Source organism: Artemia franciscana, chromosome 2 (genome assembly GCF_032884065.1).
Source record: "Artemia franciscana chromosome 2, ASM3288406v1, whole genome shotgun sequence".
NCBI lineage: Eukaryota > Metazoa > Arthropoda > Branchiopoda > Anostraca > Artemiidae > Artemia > Artemia franciscana.
Genome location: NC_088864.1, coordinates 24,298,381 through 24,314,763, shown reverse-complemented (window position 1 = coordinate 24,314,763; position 16,383 = coordinate 24,298,381). Strand labels below are relative to the sequence as shown.

General features: G+C 35.3%; 1 protein-coding gene across 4 annotated transcripts in view; it reads right to left on the bottom strand.

Annotated features, from left to right (window-relative positions):
- LOC136039160 (tyrosine--tRNA ligase, cytoplasmic-like) overlaps nucleotides 1–16,383 on the bottom strand; it is an 82,903-nt gene that overhangs the window by 37,206 nt on the left and 29,314 nt on the right. For all 4 annotated transcript variants that reach the window (XM_065722687.1, XM_065722679.1, XM_065722670.1 and 1 more), the window contains one exon: nucleotides 5,286–5,441. In XM_065722687.1, the coding sequence (XP_065578759.1) occupies nucleotides 5,286–5,441 (156 nt within the window). The remainder of the gene's footprint in view (nucleotides 1–5,285; nucleotides 5,442–16,383) is intronic.

The window sequence follows — 16,383 nt, the reverse complement described above, 5'->3', positions numbered from 1 at the left end:
TTCCGGGTTTACAGTTATCTTTTGAATTACACAAAAATTAAAATGTGTTTAAAAAATCTGTCTAGAGGAAAAAAATTGTTTTTTTGTAGCTGATTAACGAAGGGCAACTTTTATATCTATTAGTCATAATAGAAAAATGCTATTTTGAAAACCAAGTTATGCGAATTTCGAAAAATAAACTCAAACCTATAAGGAAAAACAGATCCTTGGCTTGGACGAAAACAGCTAGAGAGGAGAGAATTAATGTCAAAATGTTCATGTGGCGATACTGAACTGAGAAACGACTAGGTGTGTCACCAATCGTAAAACCACTTGTTTCACTTATCTTTATCCGTTAGTTCTACGTAATAACAAGCTTAGTCATTCATCTTTAATTACGAATTCAGCTCTTTTTCTTGTAATGGGTAGCCTCCTTGAGTTCATATTGGTTTCATTTAAGGTTTATTATGATTTAGCCAATTACTTAAGATTATAGGGTTATTAGGTAACATTAATGCTAATGCACCCTTCTATACGACCCTGCAACACCTCAAGAAAAATACGATGCTTCTGTATAGAGGTCTTTCAAAATAAAATAGGAGGCTAAAAAAATACAAATCATTGGTGTCAAACTTAAGGTTTGCATTACTTAAGATATTTTTATTTTTGTTACTTGCAACACAGACTGACATTCAAAGCTCAGGCATTAACATTATAGAGTTGAGTTACTGACTGGACGTTGAGGCGGTTAGAACATGCCCTGCAGACGAAGGATGACGGATTGCCAAAGATCATCCTTCTTGGCACACCATCTACGTCCTTGTTGGCCATGCAGTGAATTGTTAATAATAGTAGTAGCTGCTGAACAGGTCAGCTCGTTTATTCAATATGACCCCTCTTTCCTCAGTGTGACAGAGTTGCTCTTAATTTCATATATAAAAAATATTGTCCTCTTGTAACCTATGATTATGACGTCAATTATTATCTCGCATGCGAGGATGCAGCTTTTTGTCAAAAATTTTTTTGTGTATTTTTTTTTACACGAAAGCGAGTAGACGTAGTAATTTCCTTTAAAAGAAGCCATTAAACAGCTCTCTATGATGTTCCAGTACCCTTCTAGCAGCAGAAAAAAAGAGAGGACACGCCAGTGCTTTTGTTAGGGTTTTCGGCTTTAGGGCATTCGACCATAGCTATTCCAATGGCGTACTTTTTTTATCTTACTCCGGGAAACTTTGAAACAACTAGGTGCAGTGTTACTGCCCCATAGATCTCTCTAAGGGAGACGAACTTTGTGATTTACTGAAAACTAAAAAAAAAACTATAATTTCAAGTTTATTTTTGTCAATTAATTTTCTGTAATTTTCAAAAAAATGAATATAAAAGGAAAAAACTGCTGATAAATATACAATACATATTAGACAAAAAAAGAAGAAAATTAAATGCTAAAAGCAAAAGGATATTGAAAAAAAAAACTCCTGGAAATATGAGCAGTATTAACAGTTATGACGTTATAGTTTAAAAAAAAGAAGGAAAGGTATAAGGCAAACAAAAATTTAAAAACGCGATTTGAACAAAAAAAAACTGTAAAATGAGGAACAGTCGCAATTTGAAGCTGATTCTAAGAAAGATAACTATATTTAAATTAATACTAATGCTGAAAACCCGCTGCAAATACAAATTTATGGATATGAAAATAACGTGAAACCTCAAAAAATGGTGTCAGATGAAAATACAAACTGCTCCGTTGGAATACCCATAGCCAAACACCATATTTATGAGAATAACGGTCCTCTATCTTGAGAATGTTTATGAGAGCCTTGAACGGAACAGTTCATAATAACAAACGGTAAATAAAGAGGGATCATGCCAACAGAAATGAGAATTCAAAAATTCAGCTACTGTGGGCAAAGTTTGTCCTTCAATAATAATAAACGAAAGATGCTGTCGATGCGAAATACCGTGGTTGCAGCCACTTTTCTTATTTTTCAAGATTGTTGTTCAAGCCAAGGGGCAGTAAGTCTGATTTAAAAGGGTTTCGGACAAGGCGATTATAAAGGTGTACTTTGTAGTTCAATCAAAAACCATTTTTAGGATTTACAACCTTTTACTAGGCTGCCGCTACTGCTGCAACCCTGATTAAAAACATTTCTTTTATTGATTATAGAAGGCATTACATGGTAGCAATTTCCTTTTAAATGGGCCATGAAACATCTCTAACATTTTCAACGATAATTAAACGACAAGAATTGGCCGCGTTCATCTTTTAATAGGTTGTAGTTATCGCTGCAAGCACAATATTGTATGGAGAAATGCAGTTTTATTTTACAAATTGTTTTTCCTTACAGACAAAAGCGAGTAGATATAGCAATTTCTTTCAAAATGAGCCATCAAACAACTCTATGATGTTCATAGCCAGCTAGCCCTAGTGAAAAAAAGAGACAAATCAGTGCTTCATATGCTTAAACACAATTTTCTTTGTTGTTCAGATTGGAAAACTAATTCTTCTAAAAAAAGGTTTTCGCCCATGCTGATTCCATGGTGTGTTTTTTATTGCGATCTGTCGCCATTTTCGAGGAGTTTCAAGATTTGTCTTGAAATCACCTTTTATTTTTAAGATTAACGGATTAAATACTTTAAAATTAAAAATTTACCATTCCTGAATCAGTGTCATATGGTCATTTTTTCTCATTTGAAAGTGTTTTTTTTTCAAAACACGTTTTTAACTTTGGTTACAATGGGCTTACCCTTTTAATTGGTTGTAGCTACAGATGCAAATATGATAAAAAAAAAAATATTTGCGTTCTATTATCTTTTCAAAACATAAGTGTGTGTCGCATCATCATGTGTACAATAATTTATTTTCAAATTTAACTTAAAATTTCAGCTCATCGGACACTATTTTTAAGGGGATTCAGGCTATTGTTTTTGTTGCTACGACGTGTTCATCTCTAATTATAAAGTTATTTTTTCCAAAACTTTTTGCTAACTATGGGATGCAGTTTACTTTTACTAGTTCGCCATTTACTAGGTAGCAGCTAGAACTTCAACAATGACCCCATAGAAGCAACTTTTCAAAAGATACCTGCTTTATAATATCTTGTTAAAAGATAAACGTGTTGCATAATCTTACAGATGATTTGTTTTAATATTTCATTTATAAAGGGCTGGATTTTTTAACTTTTGATTACTATGAGGTGTAGTTTGTTTAATGTAATATTTAAGTTACTATGGGCTAGAATTTGTTCTTTATTATTACGTTGTAATCTAACACTTATTTATATCCTAATGGTTATCATAGCTAATATCACAATATAGGTGTTACTTTTTACGTAACTATGATCAACTAGCTGACACCTGCCACGCGTTGCTGTAGCGCTGCGCGCCATAGCAGCACGTGTAGGGTCAGCTAGGCACGCCCACACGCCAGGCTTCTATTATGGATCTTCATTGTCGCTTGTGTCTTATTCTAACTGTTCTGACATTCTGTTCTAACTGTTGTTTTGTTACGTTTTGTTTTTTATTTATTTTTTTTTCTTCCTTTTTTTTACTTTTTTTCTTTCTTAGTTTTTTTTTAGTTTTTTTATTTTTTTAGTTTTTTTTTAGGTTTTTTTTATTTTTAGTTTTTTTTATTTTAATTTTTCTTTTTAAGTTTTTTGTTTTTTAGTTTTTTTCTTCTTTTAGTTTTTTTTCTTTTTTAGTTTTTCTTTCTTTTTTTTAAGTTTTCTCTTTTTTTAATAGCCAAATGACATACAGCGATCGCAAATTCTTTCGGTCTGTCTGTCCCGGTTTTGCTACTTTAGTCACTTGCAGGTAAGCTAGGATGGTGAAATTTGGCAGGCATATCAGGAACCAGACCACATTAAATTATAAGTTGTCGTTTCGCCGATTCGAGCATCTGGGGGGGGGGGAATGGTTAAATCGAAAAAACTAGAAAAAATTAGGCATTTTTAACTTCTGAACGGGTGATCGGATCCTAATGAAATTTGACGTTTGGAAGGATATCGTGTCTCAGAGCTCTTATTTTAAATCCCGACCGGATCTGGTGACATTGGGGGGAGTAGGAGGGACCGGAAATCTTGGAAAACGCTTATAAATGTCGTAGAAACGTGATTGACATAACTGGACTAGATCCGCTCTCTTCGGAGGAGTTAGTAGGTGGGGTCCAGTGATTTGGCAAGTTTGGTGCTTCTGGACGTGCTAGGACGATGAAAATTGTTAGGCGTGTCAGGGAGCTGTGCAAATTGACTTGATAAAGTAGTTTTCCCCGATTCGACCATCTGAGAGGCTGAAGGGAGGAGAAAAATTAGAAAAATTGAGGTATTTTTAACTTACCAGAGGGTGATCGGATCTTAATGAATTTTGATATTTAGAATGACCTTGTGACTCAAGAGCTCTTATTTTAAATCCCGAAGGGCATCAAGCCTCTGATTTTCCTTTTAAAGCAATCTAATGATTCTTAGAATTTTGCTAGAGCTCATACCATATGAGCTCTTGGCTCTTCCGACCTCGTCACAAGTGCCATATGGGCTCTTAGTTCTTGTTCTTTTTTAGTTTTTTTAGTCTTTTTCTGTTTTTTAGTTTTTCTTTTTTTTATTTTGTTGTTGTTTTTTTTTTTTAGTTTTTTCCTTTTTAAGTTTTTTTTAGTTTTCTTCTTTTTTTCTTTTTAGTTTTTATTACATTTTTTTAGTTTTTTTAGTTTTTTTTAGTTTTTTTCTTTTTTTCAGTTTTTATCCCCTTTTTTATAGAAGATAGTGTAACACACGGACAGACAAACAGACACTATCTTTTTATATATTTAGAAGATAAACATTAAAATATTAAGTAGTTGTAGTCGTAGACAGATTTAATTGCAAAAACTTGGCAGCTATCGCTGATTTGCGTTTCTTTACAACATATTCAAAATCAAACTACACTTGTAAATATAAATCCAACTATAAACATTAACTGTTATTGTACATATCGACAAAAACCAGGACGAAAGAATAACCATATCGGTTTGTTCTTGCTTTAACAGGAACTAACTTATCTTGCTTTCTCGTTCTTGATGGAATACAAACGATATTTTCTAATGAAACCATTAAAACAAGGAAATATGTTTTTCCCGTAAAAATCTTTGTTATAAAATTTATTTGTTCTATCTACATATAGATTATGCCTGGGAGGGTCAATGATGTCAACTTCCCTTGAAATGCATATTTAGAAACTAACAAATGAACAGAAGTATATCTTTGAGAGAAGATTCATCAGTACCACTCTAACATTTTCAAGCAAATACGCGAACCCAAATAATCTAAACAGTTCCTCACCTGTCAGTCCTGGAATCATTGGGTTCATCAGATGAATTCTTTTAGCATATCCAAGGGCAGGCAAATACTTCTCTGAAAACGTGAAAATCTTTCTCTGGTCAACTCCTCCAAACTGAGCGTCAACCTTCAAATATTCTTCGTCTAAGGCTTGTAGACCTTGAAGATGAAAAACAGCAGTTAAATAAATTAAACAAGTCTCGCAATAATTTCTGAAAAATAGTAGCAAAGTAAAAATCGCAAAGCTACTTAGGGTATTTCCACAATAGATTATGTAAAGAGGGCTAAAGTTCTCTCAAGCTTAGATGAACCTTGAGTATGGTTCAAAAATATTATTCCACAATATATTTTTCTAAATTAGACTTTATTTGTTATGAAAAAAGGTTGGTATCTCATTAGTCTACCGTATTTATTATTGAGCAATAAATTCTTATTTATTGTGTTTATATAAATTCGAATTTACTATCGAACAATGATAAATTATTATCAAACAGTTCGTGGTAACGAACTGTAGTAAGGAGCGACCCGGCTCAACAGTAACCAAAACTCAAAAAAATTGAATTTTGATATCAATAGCTACATCAAAAGAATCGCATTTTAATGCTGATTTTAAATATATAAGTTTCATCAAGTTTAGTCTTACCCATCAAAAGTTACGAGCCTGAGAAAATTTGCCTTATTTAGGAAAATAGGGGGAAACACCCCCTAAAAGTCGTAGGATCTTAACGAAAATGACACCATCAGATTCAGCGTATCAGAGAACTATACTGTAGAAGTTTCAAGCTCCTATCTACAAAAATGTGGAATTTTGTATTTTTTGCCAGAAGACAAATCACGGGTGCGTGTTTATTTGTTTGTTTGTTTTTTTTTTTTTTTTTTTTTTTTCCCAGGGGTCATCGTATCGACCAAGTTGTCCTATAATGCCGCAAAAGGGCTCATTCTAACGGAAATTAAAAGTTCTAGTGCCCTTTTTAAGTGACCAAAAAAATTGGAGGGCATCTAGGCCCCCTCCCACGCTCATTTTTTTCCCAAAGTCAACGGATCAAAATTTAGATATAGCCATTTTGTTCAGCATAGTCGAAAATCATAATAACTATGTCTTTGGGGATGACTTACTCCCCCACAATCCCTGGGGGAGGGGCTGCAAGTTAAAAACTTTGACCATTGTTTACATATAGTAATGGTTATTGGGAAGTGTACAGACGTTTTCAGGGGGATTTTATTTTGTTTGGGGTGGGGCTGAGGAGAGGGGGCTATGTTGGAGGATCTTTCCTTGGAGGAATCTGTCATGGGGGAAGAAAAATTCAATGACAAGGGCGCAGGATTCTCTAGCATTACTATAAGAAAACAATGAAAAATAAACATGAAAACGTTTTTTTCAAATGAAAGGAAGAAGTAGCATTGAAACTTAAAATGAACAGAGATTATTACGCATATGAGGGGTTCTAAAAATACTTTAGCATAAAGAGCGAGGTATTTAGGAGGAGATAAATACCTTGCTCTTTATGCTAAAGTATTTTTAGTAATTTCAACTATCTATTCTACGGCCTTTCTGATTCAGGGGTCATTCTTAAAGAATTGGGACAAAACTTACGATTTAGTGTAAAGAGCGAGGTATTAACGAGGGTACATACCCCCTCGTATACATAATAAAAATATAAGGTTATGAAAGTTTGTTACGTAAGTTAATTATTAAGTTACGTATATTTTTTACTAATAAAAACATTCGTTAAAAATTAAAAGTTCTAGTTGCCTTTTTAAGTAACCGAAAAATTAGAGGGCAACTAGGCCTCCTTCTCCACCCCTTATTTCTCAAAATTGTCTGATCAAAACTAAGGGAAAGCCATTTAGCCAAAAAAAGGAATTAATATACAAATTTCATTTTAATAATTTATGTGCGGAGAGCCAAAACCAAACATGCATTAATTCAAAAACGTTCAGAAATTAAATAAAAAAAAACTAATTTTTTTAGCTGAAAGTAAGGAGTGACATTAAAACTTAAAACGAACAGAAATTACTCCGTATATGAAATGAGTTGTCCCCTCCGCAATCCCTCGCTCTTTACGCTAAAGTTTGACTCTGCCACAATTCTACTTTTTAAAACAATTTAAAGCTTTAGCGTAAAGACCGAGGGATTGCGGAGGGGACAACTCATTTCATATACGCAGTAATTTCTGTTCGTTTTAAGTTTTAATGTCGCTCCTTACTTTCAGCTAAAAAAATTAGTTTTTTTTTATTTAATCGAACAAAGCATGGAACAATAGACTGAGGAGTCTCAGTGATCATTTTTGGGATTTCTATTGTCTACGTTCATTCTCAGTGGAACTTGTTTTGTGGAAGTTTTATAAATTAATTTCTGTTCGTTTTTTATTGACATAGTCATTTTCATGGGAAAAAAACAATATTTTGTATCTTTTAAGTTTATTCTGTAAGAATCCGTAGCTTGGGTTGCTATTTATATCTTGGAGAAACTTTTTCAAGAATTTTCAATATCTTCAAGTATCTTTCAAGAATTTCAGTATCTTTTAACCCAATTTAAAACCCCCGAAGTTGACCTGAAAAATAAAACAATATCATTCCCAAAAGGTCCTAGCTATGCACTATGACAACCTGTATACACTAACACTCTCCTTATTTATTTGTAAGAGCAGAAGTAGTAATAGTATTAGCCCCAAAAGTTTAAACTTAATACTGGCAGTGGTTCTCGATATATTGCTGAGGCGTCTTCTTACCATAACCATAACCACAATGTCTTTTGATTTAGTTTAAAGCAGCATTTAGGTGTAAAGCATAATGGGCCAATTGCACGATTGTGGGGGAGTTGGCATACCCAATATTCCTAAAGACATAATTCCTGGACCGTTCTACTATGCTGAACAAAATAACTGTCTCAAAATGTTTACTGGATGCGTTTGGAAAATGAATGGGCTTAAGAGAAAGGCTGTTTGCCCTCCAATCTCTTTTTACTCTCAAAAAGGGCACCAGAACTTTTAATTTTGAATCGCATTAGCTCCTTTAAAATTTTCAACAATATTTCTAGCAATTATAGACTGGTGTAGTCTATGATACTGTTTATATGCCCTTTTGAAAATCTACATGCACAGTTTCTTCGTCTAATTGAAACTTCTCCTTAATTTTCCCTAAAGATTTCGCCTTAATACCCATAGTGCCATTAGTTACAGTAATTGAAGTGGTAGTAGTAAAAGTATATATAGTGCCTTCTGGCTAGTTCAAAGCCCCCCAAAACTTACCCTTACAGGTCTAACTTAATAATATAATTTTTCTTCAGATACCTGCGTCACCTTTTTGAAAGTCCACATGCCCATAGTTTGTTTTGATTTAGTTCAACATCCGCCTAAATATTCCTTGAAAGCTTCACCTTAAAACCCTTAGATTGTACAGTAGCAATAGTTGTAGCAGCATTTGTGGCAGTATGTGTATAGCATCTTTGGTTTCTTCAACATCCCCTTCAACGCACGCTGAAAGTTTCAGCTACCATCAAACGTTCTTGAAGCATTTCTGATGCGTCCGCTTGATAACCTGTGTGTGCATAGTGTGTTTCGATTTAGTTCCGTTTAGTTACTGCACATACAAAATGTTTCACCTTAATATCTTATTATTAGTAGTATTAGCAGTAGACTTAATTGTAGTAGCCTCAGTTTTAGTGGCAGTAGTAGTAATAGAAGTAGTAATAATAGTAATAGAAGTAGTAATAATAGTAATAGTAGTAGTAGTATGAGTAGAAGCAGTAGTATTAGGATGAAAATATTTTCTTTTGGTTAGTTCAACATCCCTCACAACAAGCCGTGTTAGTTTTAACTTCACACACAAAATTGTTAACAACATATTCCTGTTACACCCTTTTGACGACCAGCACACAGACGGCGTGCTGTGATTCAGTTCACATCCCCCCTCAAAATTCATTAACAATTTCACCTTCATACCCCTAGGCATAGTCGTAGAAGCAGTCATAGTAGTAGTATTAACATTACTAGTAACAGTATTAGCATATTGCCTTTTGATCAGTAGAATATTCTTCTCATAAGTTTTAGAGGTTGGAACTAAACACACTTAGCCGTTGCTATGACATAGCTGATGTCATTTTGATAGCCTGTATGTTATCATATTTTCCTCTCAGTGCTTTTAGCCTTACAAGTAGTATCGATAGAAAGTAATAGTAGTAGTAAATACAGTACTAGTGAAGTAGTAATAGTATTATTAACAGAGCGTGCGCATGTTGCCTTTTGGAGAGATGATCTTTCCCTTTAAGCATTCTCCGAGACTTCTAACTTAATACCCATATCAATTCTTGATATACGTTATTTTGACAATTTGCATGCACATATCGTCTTTTGATTTAGCTCGAATTTCCCTTCAATACTGTACATAGACTGGTCTGGTAGTAGTAGTGGTTGTAGTTGTAGTAGTATTGGTAGCATGCAAATATTGCCTTTTTGATCATCTCCCTAATCATTTCCTGAAATTTCCTAATTAATATACTCAGTTATTCCAGCGTTACACCCCTTTGAAGATCCTTTTACATATAACGTGTTTTTAGTTCAAAACATTCTCGCAAATGCTCACCTGAATGCTTTTCATCTTCTTGGAAAGTAAAGTTCAAACATACATACCTTTCTCAATAACGTCTACTGTGTGTAAACAATGAACAGATTGCCTAGCCTTGTCCTGAGGACTGTGGGGAGGTTGACATCCCAAAGACATAATTACTGGACCTTTCAAAAAGACTGAACAACATAGGTTTGTTAAAATTTCGATCGGATATATTTTGGGGAATAATAGTCTTGGGGGGGTGGGGGTTGGGCTGATCGCCCTCCACAATTTCTTACTCTTAAAAAGGGCACTAAAATTTCGGACTTCCAATAAAATGAGCTCCATCCGATCCAAAGCTAATACGACCACCCGTTCCGGAAAAACCTTATATGCCCCGAGGCATAATTTACAACCCTTGCCCGTGGGTTCTTGGGGATTGTGCCCACCCAAAAGACATTACTATATGATTTTTGGACTATTGGCAAAAAATGGCTATCTCACAATTTCAACTGAATGTGTTTTGAGAAAATAAGATGTCAGGGAGGGGCGCTAGTTGCTCTCCGTCCTGTCTGACTCTTAAAAGAGAACTAAAACTATACATTTCAAATTAAATGAGCCTCTTCTAAAGTTCACTTTGCCACCCCTTTCATAAAAACCTATATGCCCTGAGGCATAACTTACAACCCTTACGCCCAGATTCTGGTGGATTCTGCCCACCCCAAAGGCTTTATTATATGATCTTTGGACGATTTTTGAACGAATCGCTATCTCAAGATTTCAATCGGATGCATTTATAGAAAATATGACGTAGGAGGGGGCAGCCCCTGATCACTTTGACTCTTAAAAAAGGAAATAGAACATCTGATTTCCAATCCAAAGAACCCTCTCTAGAGTTTATACGACCAACCTTTCCACGAAAGCCTTATATGTCCTCGGGGTATAACTTACAACTCTTGCGCTGAGGGTTGTGGGGGAGGGGGGCTGTCATTCTCAAAGATATAATTCCCAGACCTTTTAACTAGGCTGAACAAAATCGCTACCTCAAATTTTGATTAGATATGTTTTGGGAATTGATGGGGGGGGGCTTGTTGCCCTTCAATCGCTTTTGATTATTAAAACAAGGTCCTTTCAATTTCCAACCAAACGAGCATTTTTTGAAGTTTCTACGACAACAAATGGTCATCTCATTCGAGAAAACACAAGGTGTGTGTATGGGGGGAGGAACACTTTGAATATTAAAAAGGGCATTAGCGAAACCTGATTACAGTCCAATGAGCCCCTTTCAAAGTTTATTCGAACAACATTTCTATAAGAAACCTTATATGCCTCCAGGGTGTAACTTACAACCCTTGCCATGGGGGCTGTAGAGGGGGGTTGTTATCCACAAAGACATAATTTCCAGACCTTATACCATCACTGAACAATATTGCTATCTCAAAATTTTGATTTGATGTGTTTGGTGAAATGGCGGGCATGAAAGGAGGGTTAGTTGCCCTCCAATCACTTTCGGCTATTAAAAGGGGCACAAGTCCCTTCAATTTCCAAACGAATGAGTCTTTTTCGAAGTTTCTACTACAACAAACGGCCATCTCAAAATTTTTATCAGATGAATTTCAGGAAAATACGAGGTGTGGGGGGAGGGTATCTATCCTCCGATTATCTGAATCTTAAAATAGGGACTAAAACTTCCAATTACCAATCTAATAAATTCCCTCCAAAGTTTATATGATCACTCTATGTAAACCTTGTATGCCCTCAGGGCATGACTTACAACCCTTGCCCCGAGGGCTGTGTGTGGGAAGTGGGGGGGGGGTGTCATTTTCAAAGACAAAATTTCCGGACCTTCAACTACGTTTAATAAAATGACTATCTCAAAATTTTGATCGTATGTGTGGGAGAATAGAGGACGTGGGAGAGAGGTTAGTTGCCATCCAATCACTTTTGACTATTAAAAATGGCACTAGCCGTTTCAAATTACAATTGAATGCGCCCTTTTCTAAGCATCTACGACAAATCCTTCGATATGAAGTGCCCAGGTCTAAATAGCGCTGTCTACGATTAGGTTATCATCTTATCATTACGGAAATATTATTTTCCCAAAGTATTTTAATAAATCGTTAGCGCCATTGAGTCTTAGACAAGTAAACTTTATTGGACATTTGTCCATTTGTGATTATTGGACGTGGGGCCTTGGTAAATTCACATCTAAAGAAATTTTTATTAAAAATAATTGTCGGCACAATTGGCCCATTTTGGGAATACAGTCAATGCATATTAATCATTAGGATTACTCATTAATCATTAGTTCTGGTGTGAACCAGAACTTCGAGAACACTTACTTAATGTTGAAAGAAGTGGGCAAGAAGGACTCGAGTAGTCGTGAGATTGACAGCAGAAACTGAGGCTGATACTACTTAATTGCAAAAAATTCAGACCCAAAGGAAAGACCAAGAGAAAAATCACAAACCATGGAGGCTCAATCCAACTCAAGTTTGAAGCTTCTTGAATTTACTGTTTTTACAGCACTTTCAAGGTCCGATGTTAGATATTCAGGATCAGGTGAGATATCGGTATCTGGGATATCTCAAACAAAGTGTATTGTCAATTGACTTAGTTGATAAATTTGGAAGACTTTCAAAAACAAGCTTAACAAGATTAGAGGCTGAACCTGTAGGTTTTTACAACCCAATGACATCTAGCAAGATTTTGCTTTAAAGAGACCTTCAAAACTATCAAGTTTAGCTTACTGGAGAACAGGGTCATGTCAAAGGCAGCGCAATGTCGCTGCCTAAGTGAAAAGCGATGTGGGCACAATGTATTATCAATTTATTTTTTTGATTAGACCAGGGCACTGATAGGGTTAGGGCCCTTTTTAATAGTCAAAAGTGATTAGAGGGCAACCAACCCTCCTCCCATGCCCATCATTTCCCCAGAAACATCCAATGACAATTTTGAGGTAGCCATTTTGTTCAGCGTAGTTGAAAGGTCCGGAAATTAGTCTTAGAGGATGGAGCCCCCCCCCACACCCAAAGCATTCAGGGCAAGGGTTGTAAGTGATACCCTGAGAGACATATAAGGATTTTATAGAAATATTGGTCATATAAACTTGGGAGGGGAGCTCATTGGATTGGTAATCAGAAGTTCTAGAGCTCTTTTTGAAAGTTAAAGTGACCGAAGGGCAGAAACCCCCCCCCCCACACACACACACACAAACACACACACATACGTCGTATTTTCCCGAAATGCATCTGATACAAATTTTCAGATACCGTTCAAAGATCCCATAACAAGGCTTTTGGAGTTGAGACAACCCCAAAGAGTCTGGAAGCAATGTGTGTTAGTTATGCCCCGGGTTCATAAAAGTTTTTTTTATAGAACGAGTGGTTGTTTGAACTTTAGAGGAGGCTCATTTAATTGGAAATTTACAGTTCTAGGTCATTTTTAAGAGTCAAAAGTAATGGAGGGCAGCAATAGTCCATAGAACATATAACATTGTCTTCAAGGTGTTCACAACCCCCCCCCCAAAGACCAGGGACAAGGGTGGCAAGTTACGCCCCGGGGCATATAAGGTTTTTATGGAATGGGTGGTTGTATAAATTGCGGAACAGATGGGGCTTATTTGATTGGAAATCGGAAGTTCTAGAGCCCTTTTTAAGAGTTAAAAGTAAACAGAGGGCAGTCATCCCCTCCAAATCTATCACTCGCCAGAACACATCTGATCAAGATTTTAAGAAAGCTATTTTCTTCAGTATTGTTTAAAGATGTATTAATTATGTCTTAGGGGATATCAACATCCCCACAGTCTTCGGGGCAATTTGTTCATTGTTTACATTTAGTATATGTTAATGAGAAAGGTGTCTATTTTGAATTATACTTTCCAAAAAGATGAAGGGCTTTCAGGTGAGCCTTTCAGAGAATATTAAGCGCATTATTCACCTAAATCAAAACACATTACTTGTCTGCGGATTTTCAAGAGGGCGTAACCCAAAAATGACTGGGCATATTAATTTCGAACTTTCAGAAAATCATACCACTAGACCTATAACCACCACCACTACTGCAAAGACACTGCTCCATTTCAGATATTTAGGGGAAATCTGAACTGAATAAAAAGGTGCTATGTACATTTACAGTGTCAAAAGAGCGTACATGGTCAAAAAGGCCGAATGTTCACGCTACTACTAATACTACTATCACTGCTACATTTACTACTACTACTACTACTACTACTACTACTACTACTACTACTACTACTACTACTGCTACTGCTACTACTACTACTACTACTACTACTACTACTACTACTACTACTACTACTACTACTACTACTACTACTACTACTACTACTACTACTACTACTACTACTACTACTACTACTACTACTACTACTACTACTACTACTGCTACTACTGCTACTACTACTACTACTACTACTACTACTACTACTACTACTACTACTACTACTACTACTACTACTACTACTACTACTACTACTACTACTACTACTACTACTACTACTACTACTACTACTACTACTACTACTACTACTACTACTACTACTACTACTACTACTACTACTACTACTACTACTACTACTACTACTACTACTACTACTACTACTACTACTACTACTACTACTACTACTACTACTACTACTACTACTACTACTACTACTACTACTACTACTACTACTACTACTACTACTACTACTACTACTACTACTACTACTACTACTACTACTACTACTACTACTACTACTACTACTACTACTACTACTACTACTACTACTACTACTACTACTACTACTACTACTACTACTACTACTACTACTACTACTACTACTACTACTACTACTACTACTACTACTACTACTACTACTACTACTACTACTACTACTACTACTACTACTACTACTACTACTACTACTACTACTACTACTACTACTACTACTACTACTACTACTACTACTACTACTACTACTACTACTACTACTACTACTACTACTACTACTACTACTACTACTACTACTACTACTACTACTACTACTACTACTACTACTACTACTACTACTACTACTACTACTACTACTACTACTACTACTACTACTACTACTACTACTACTACTACTACTACTACTACTACTACTACTACTACTACTACTACTACTACTACTACTACTACTACTACTACTACTACTACTACTACTACTACTACTACTACTACTACTACTACTACTACTACTACTACTACTACTACTACTACTACTACTACTACTACTACTACTACTACTACTACTACTACTACTACTACTACTACTACTACTACTACTACTACTACTACTACTACTACTACTACTACTACTACTACTACTACTACTACTACTACTACTACTACTACTACTACTACTACTACTACTACTACTACTACTACTACTACTACTACTACTACTACTACTACTACTACTACTACTACTACTACTACTACTACTACTACTACTACTACTACTACTACTACTACTACTACTACTACTACTACTACTACTACTACTACTACTACTACTACTACTACTACTACTACTACTACTACTACTACTACTACTACTACTACTACTACTACTACTACTACTACTACTACTACTACTACTACTACTACTACTACTACTACTACTACTACTACTACTACTACTACTACTACTACTACTACTACTACTACTACTACTACTACTACTACTACTACTACTACTACTACTACTACTACTACTACTACTACTACTACTACTACTACTACTACTACTACTACTACTACTACTACTACTACTACTACTACTACTACTACTACTACTACTACTACTACTACTACTACTACTACTACTACTACTACTACTACTACTACTACTACTACTACTACTACTACTACTACTACTACTACTACTACTACTACTACTACTACTACTACTACTACTACTACTACTACTACTACTACTACTACTACTACTACTACTACTACTACTACTACTACTACTACTACTACTACTACTACTACTACTACTACTACTACTACTACTACTACTACTACTACTACTACTACTACTACTACTACTACTACTACTACTACTACTACTACTACTACTACTACTACTACTACTACTACTACTACTACTACTACTACTACTACTACTACTACTACTACTACTACTACTACTACTACTACTACTACTACTACTACTACTACTACTACTACTACTACTACTACTACTACTACTACTACTACTACTACTACTACTACTACTACTACTACTACTACTACTACTACTACTACTACTACTACTACTACTACTACTACTACTACTTACTAAGGTACTACTACTACTTACTAAGGGTACGAAGGTGAAATTTTCAAGGTTTTTTTTTGGGGGGGGGACTTATTTATAACTGTATATAGGTTGGCATAAAAACGTAACAGCAATACCTTAGGAGTATTTTAATGTGCGAAAGTTAAACTAACAGAGGTTTTTGTGGGGGGGGGGATCTAACCAAAGGGAAATATTTGC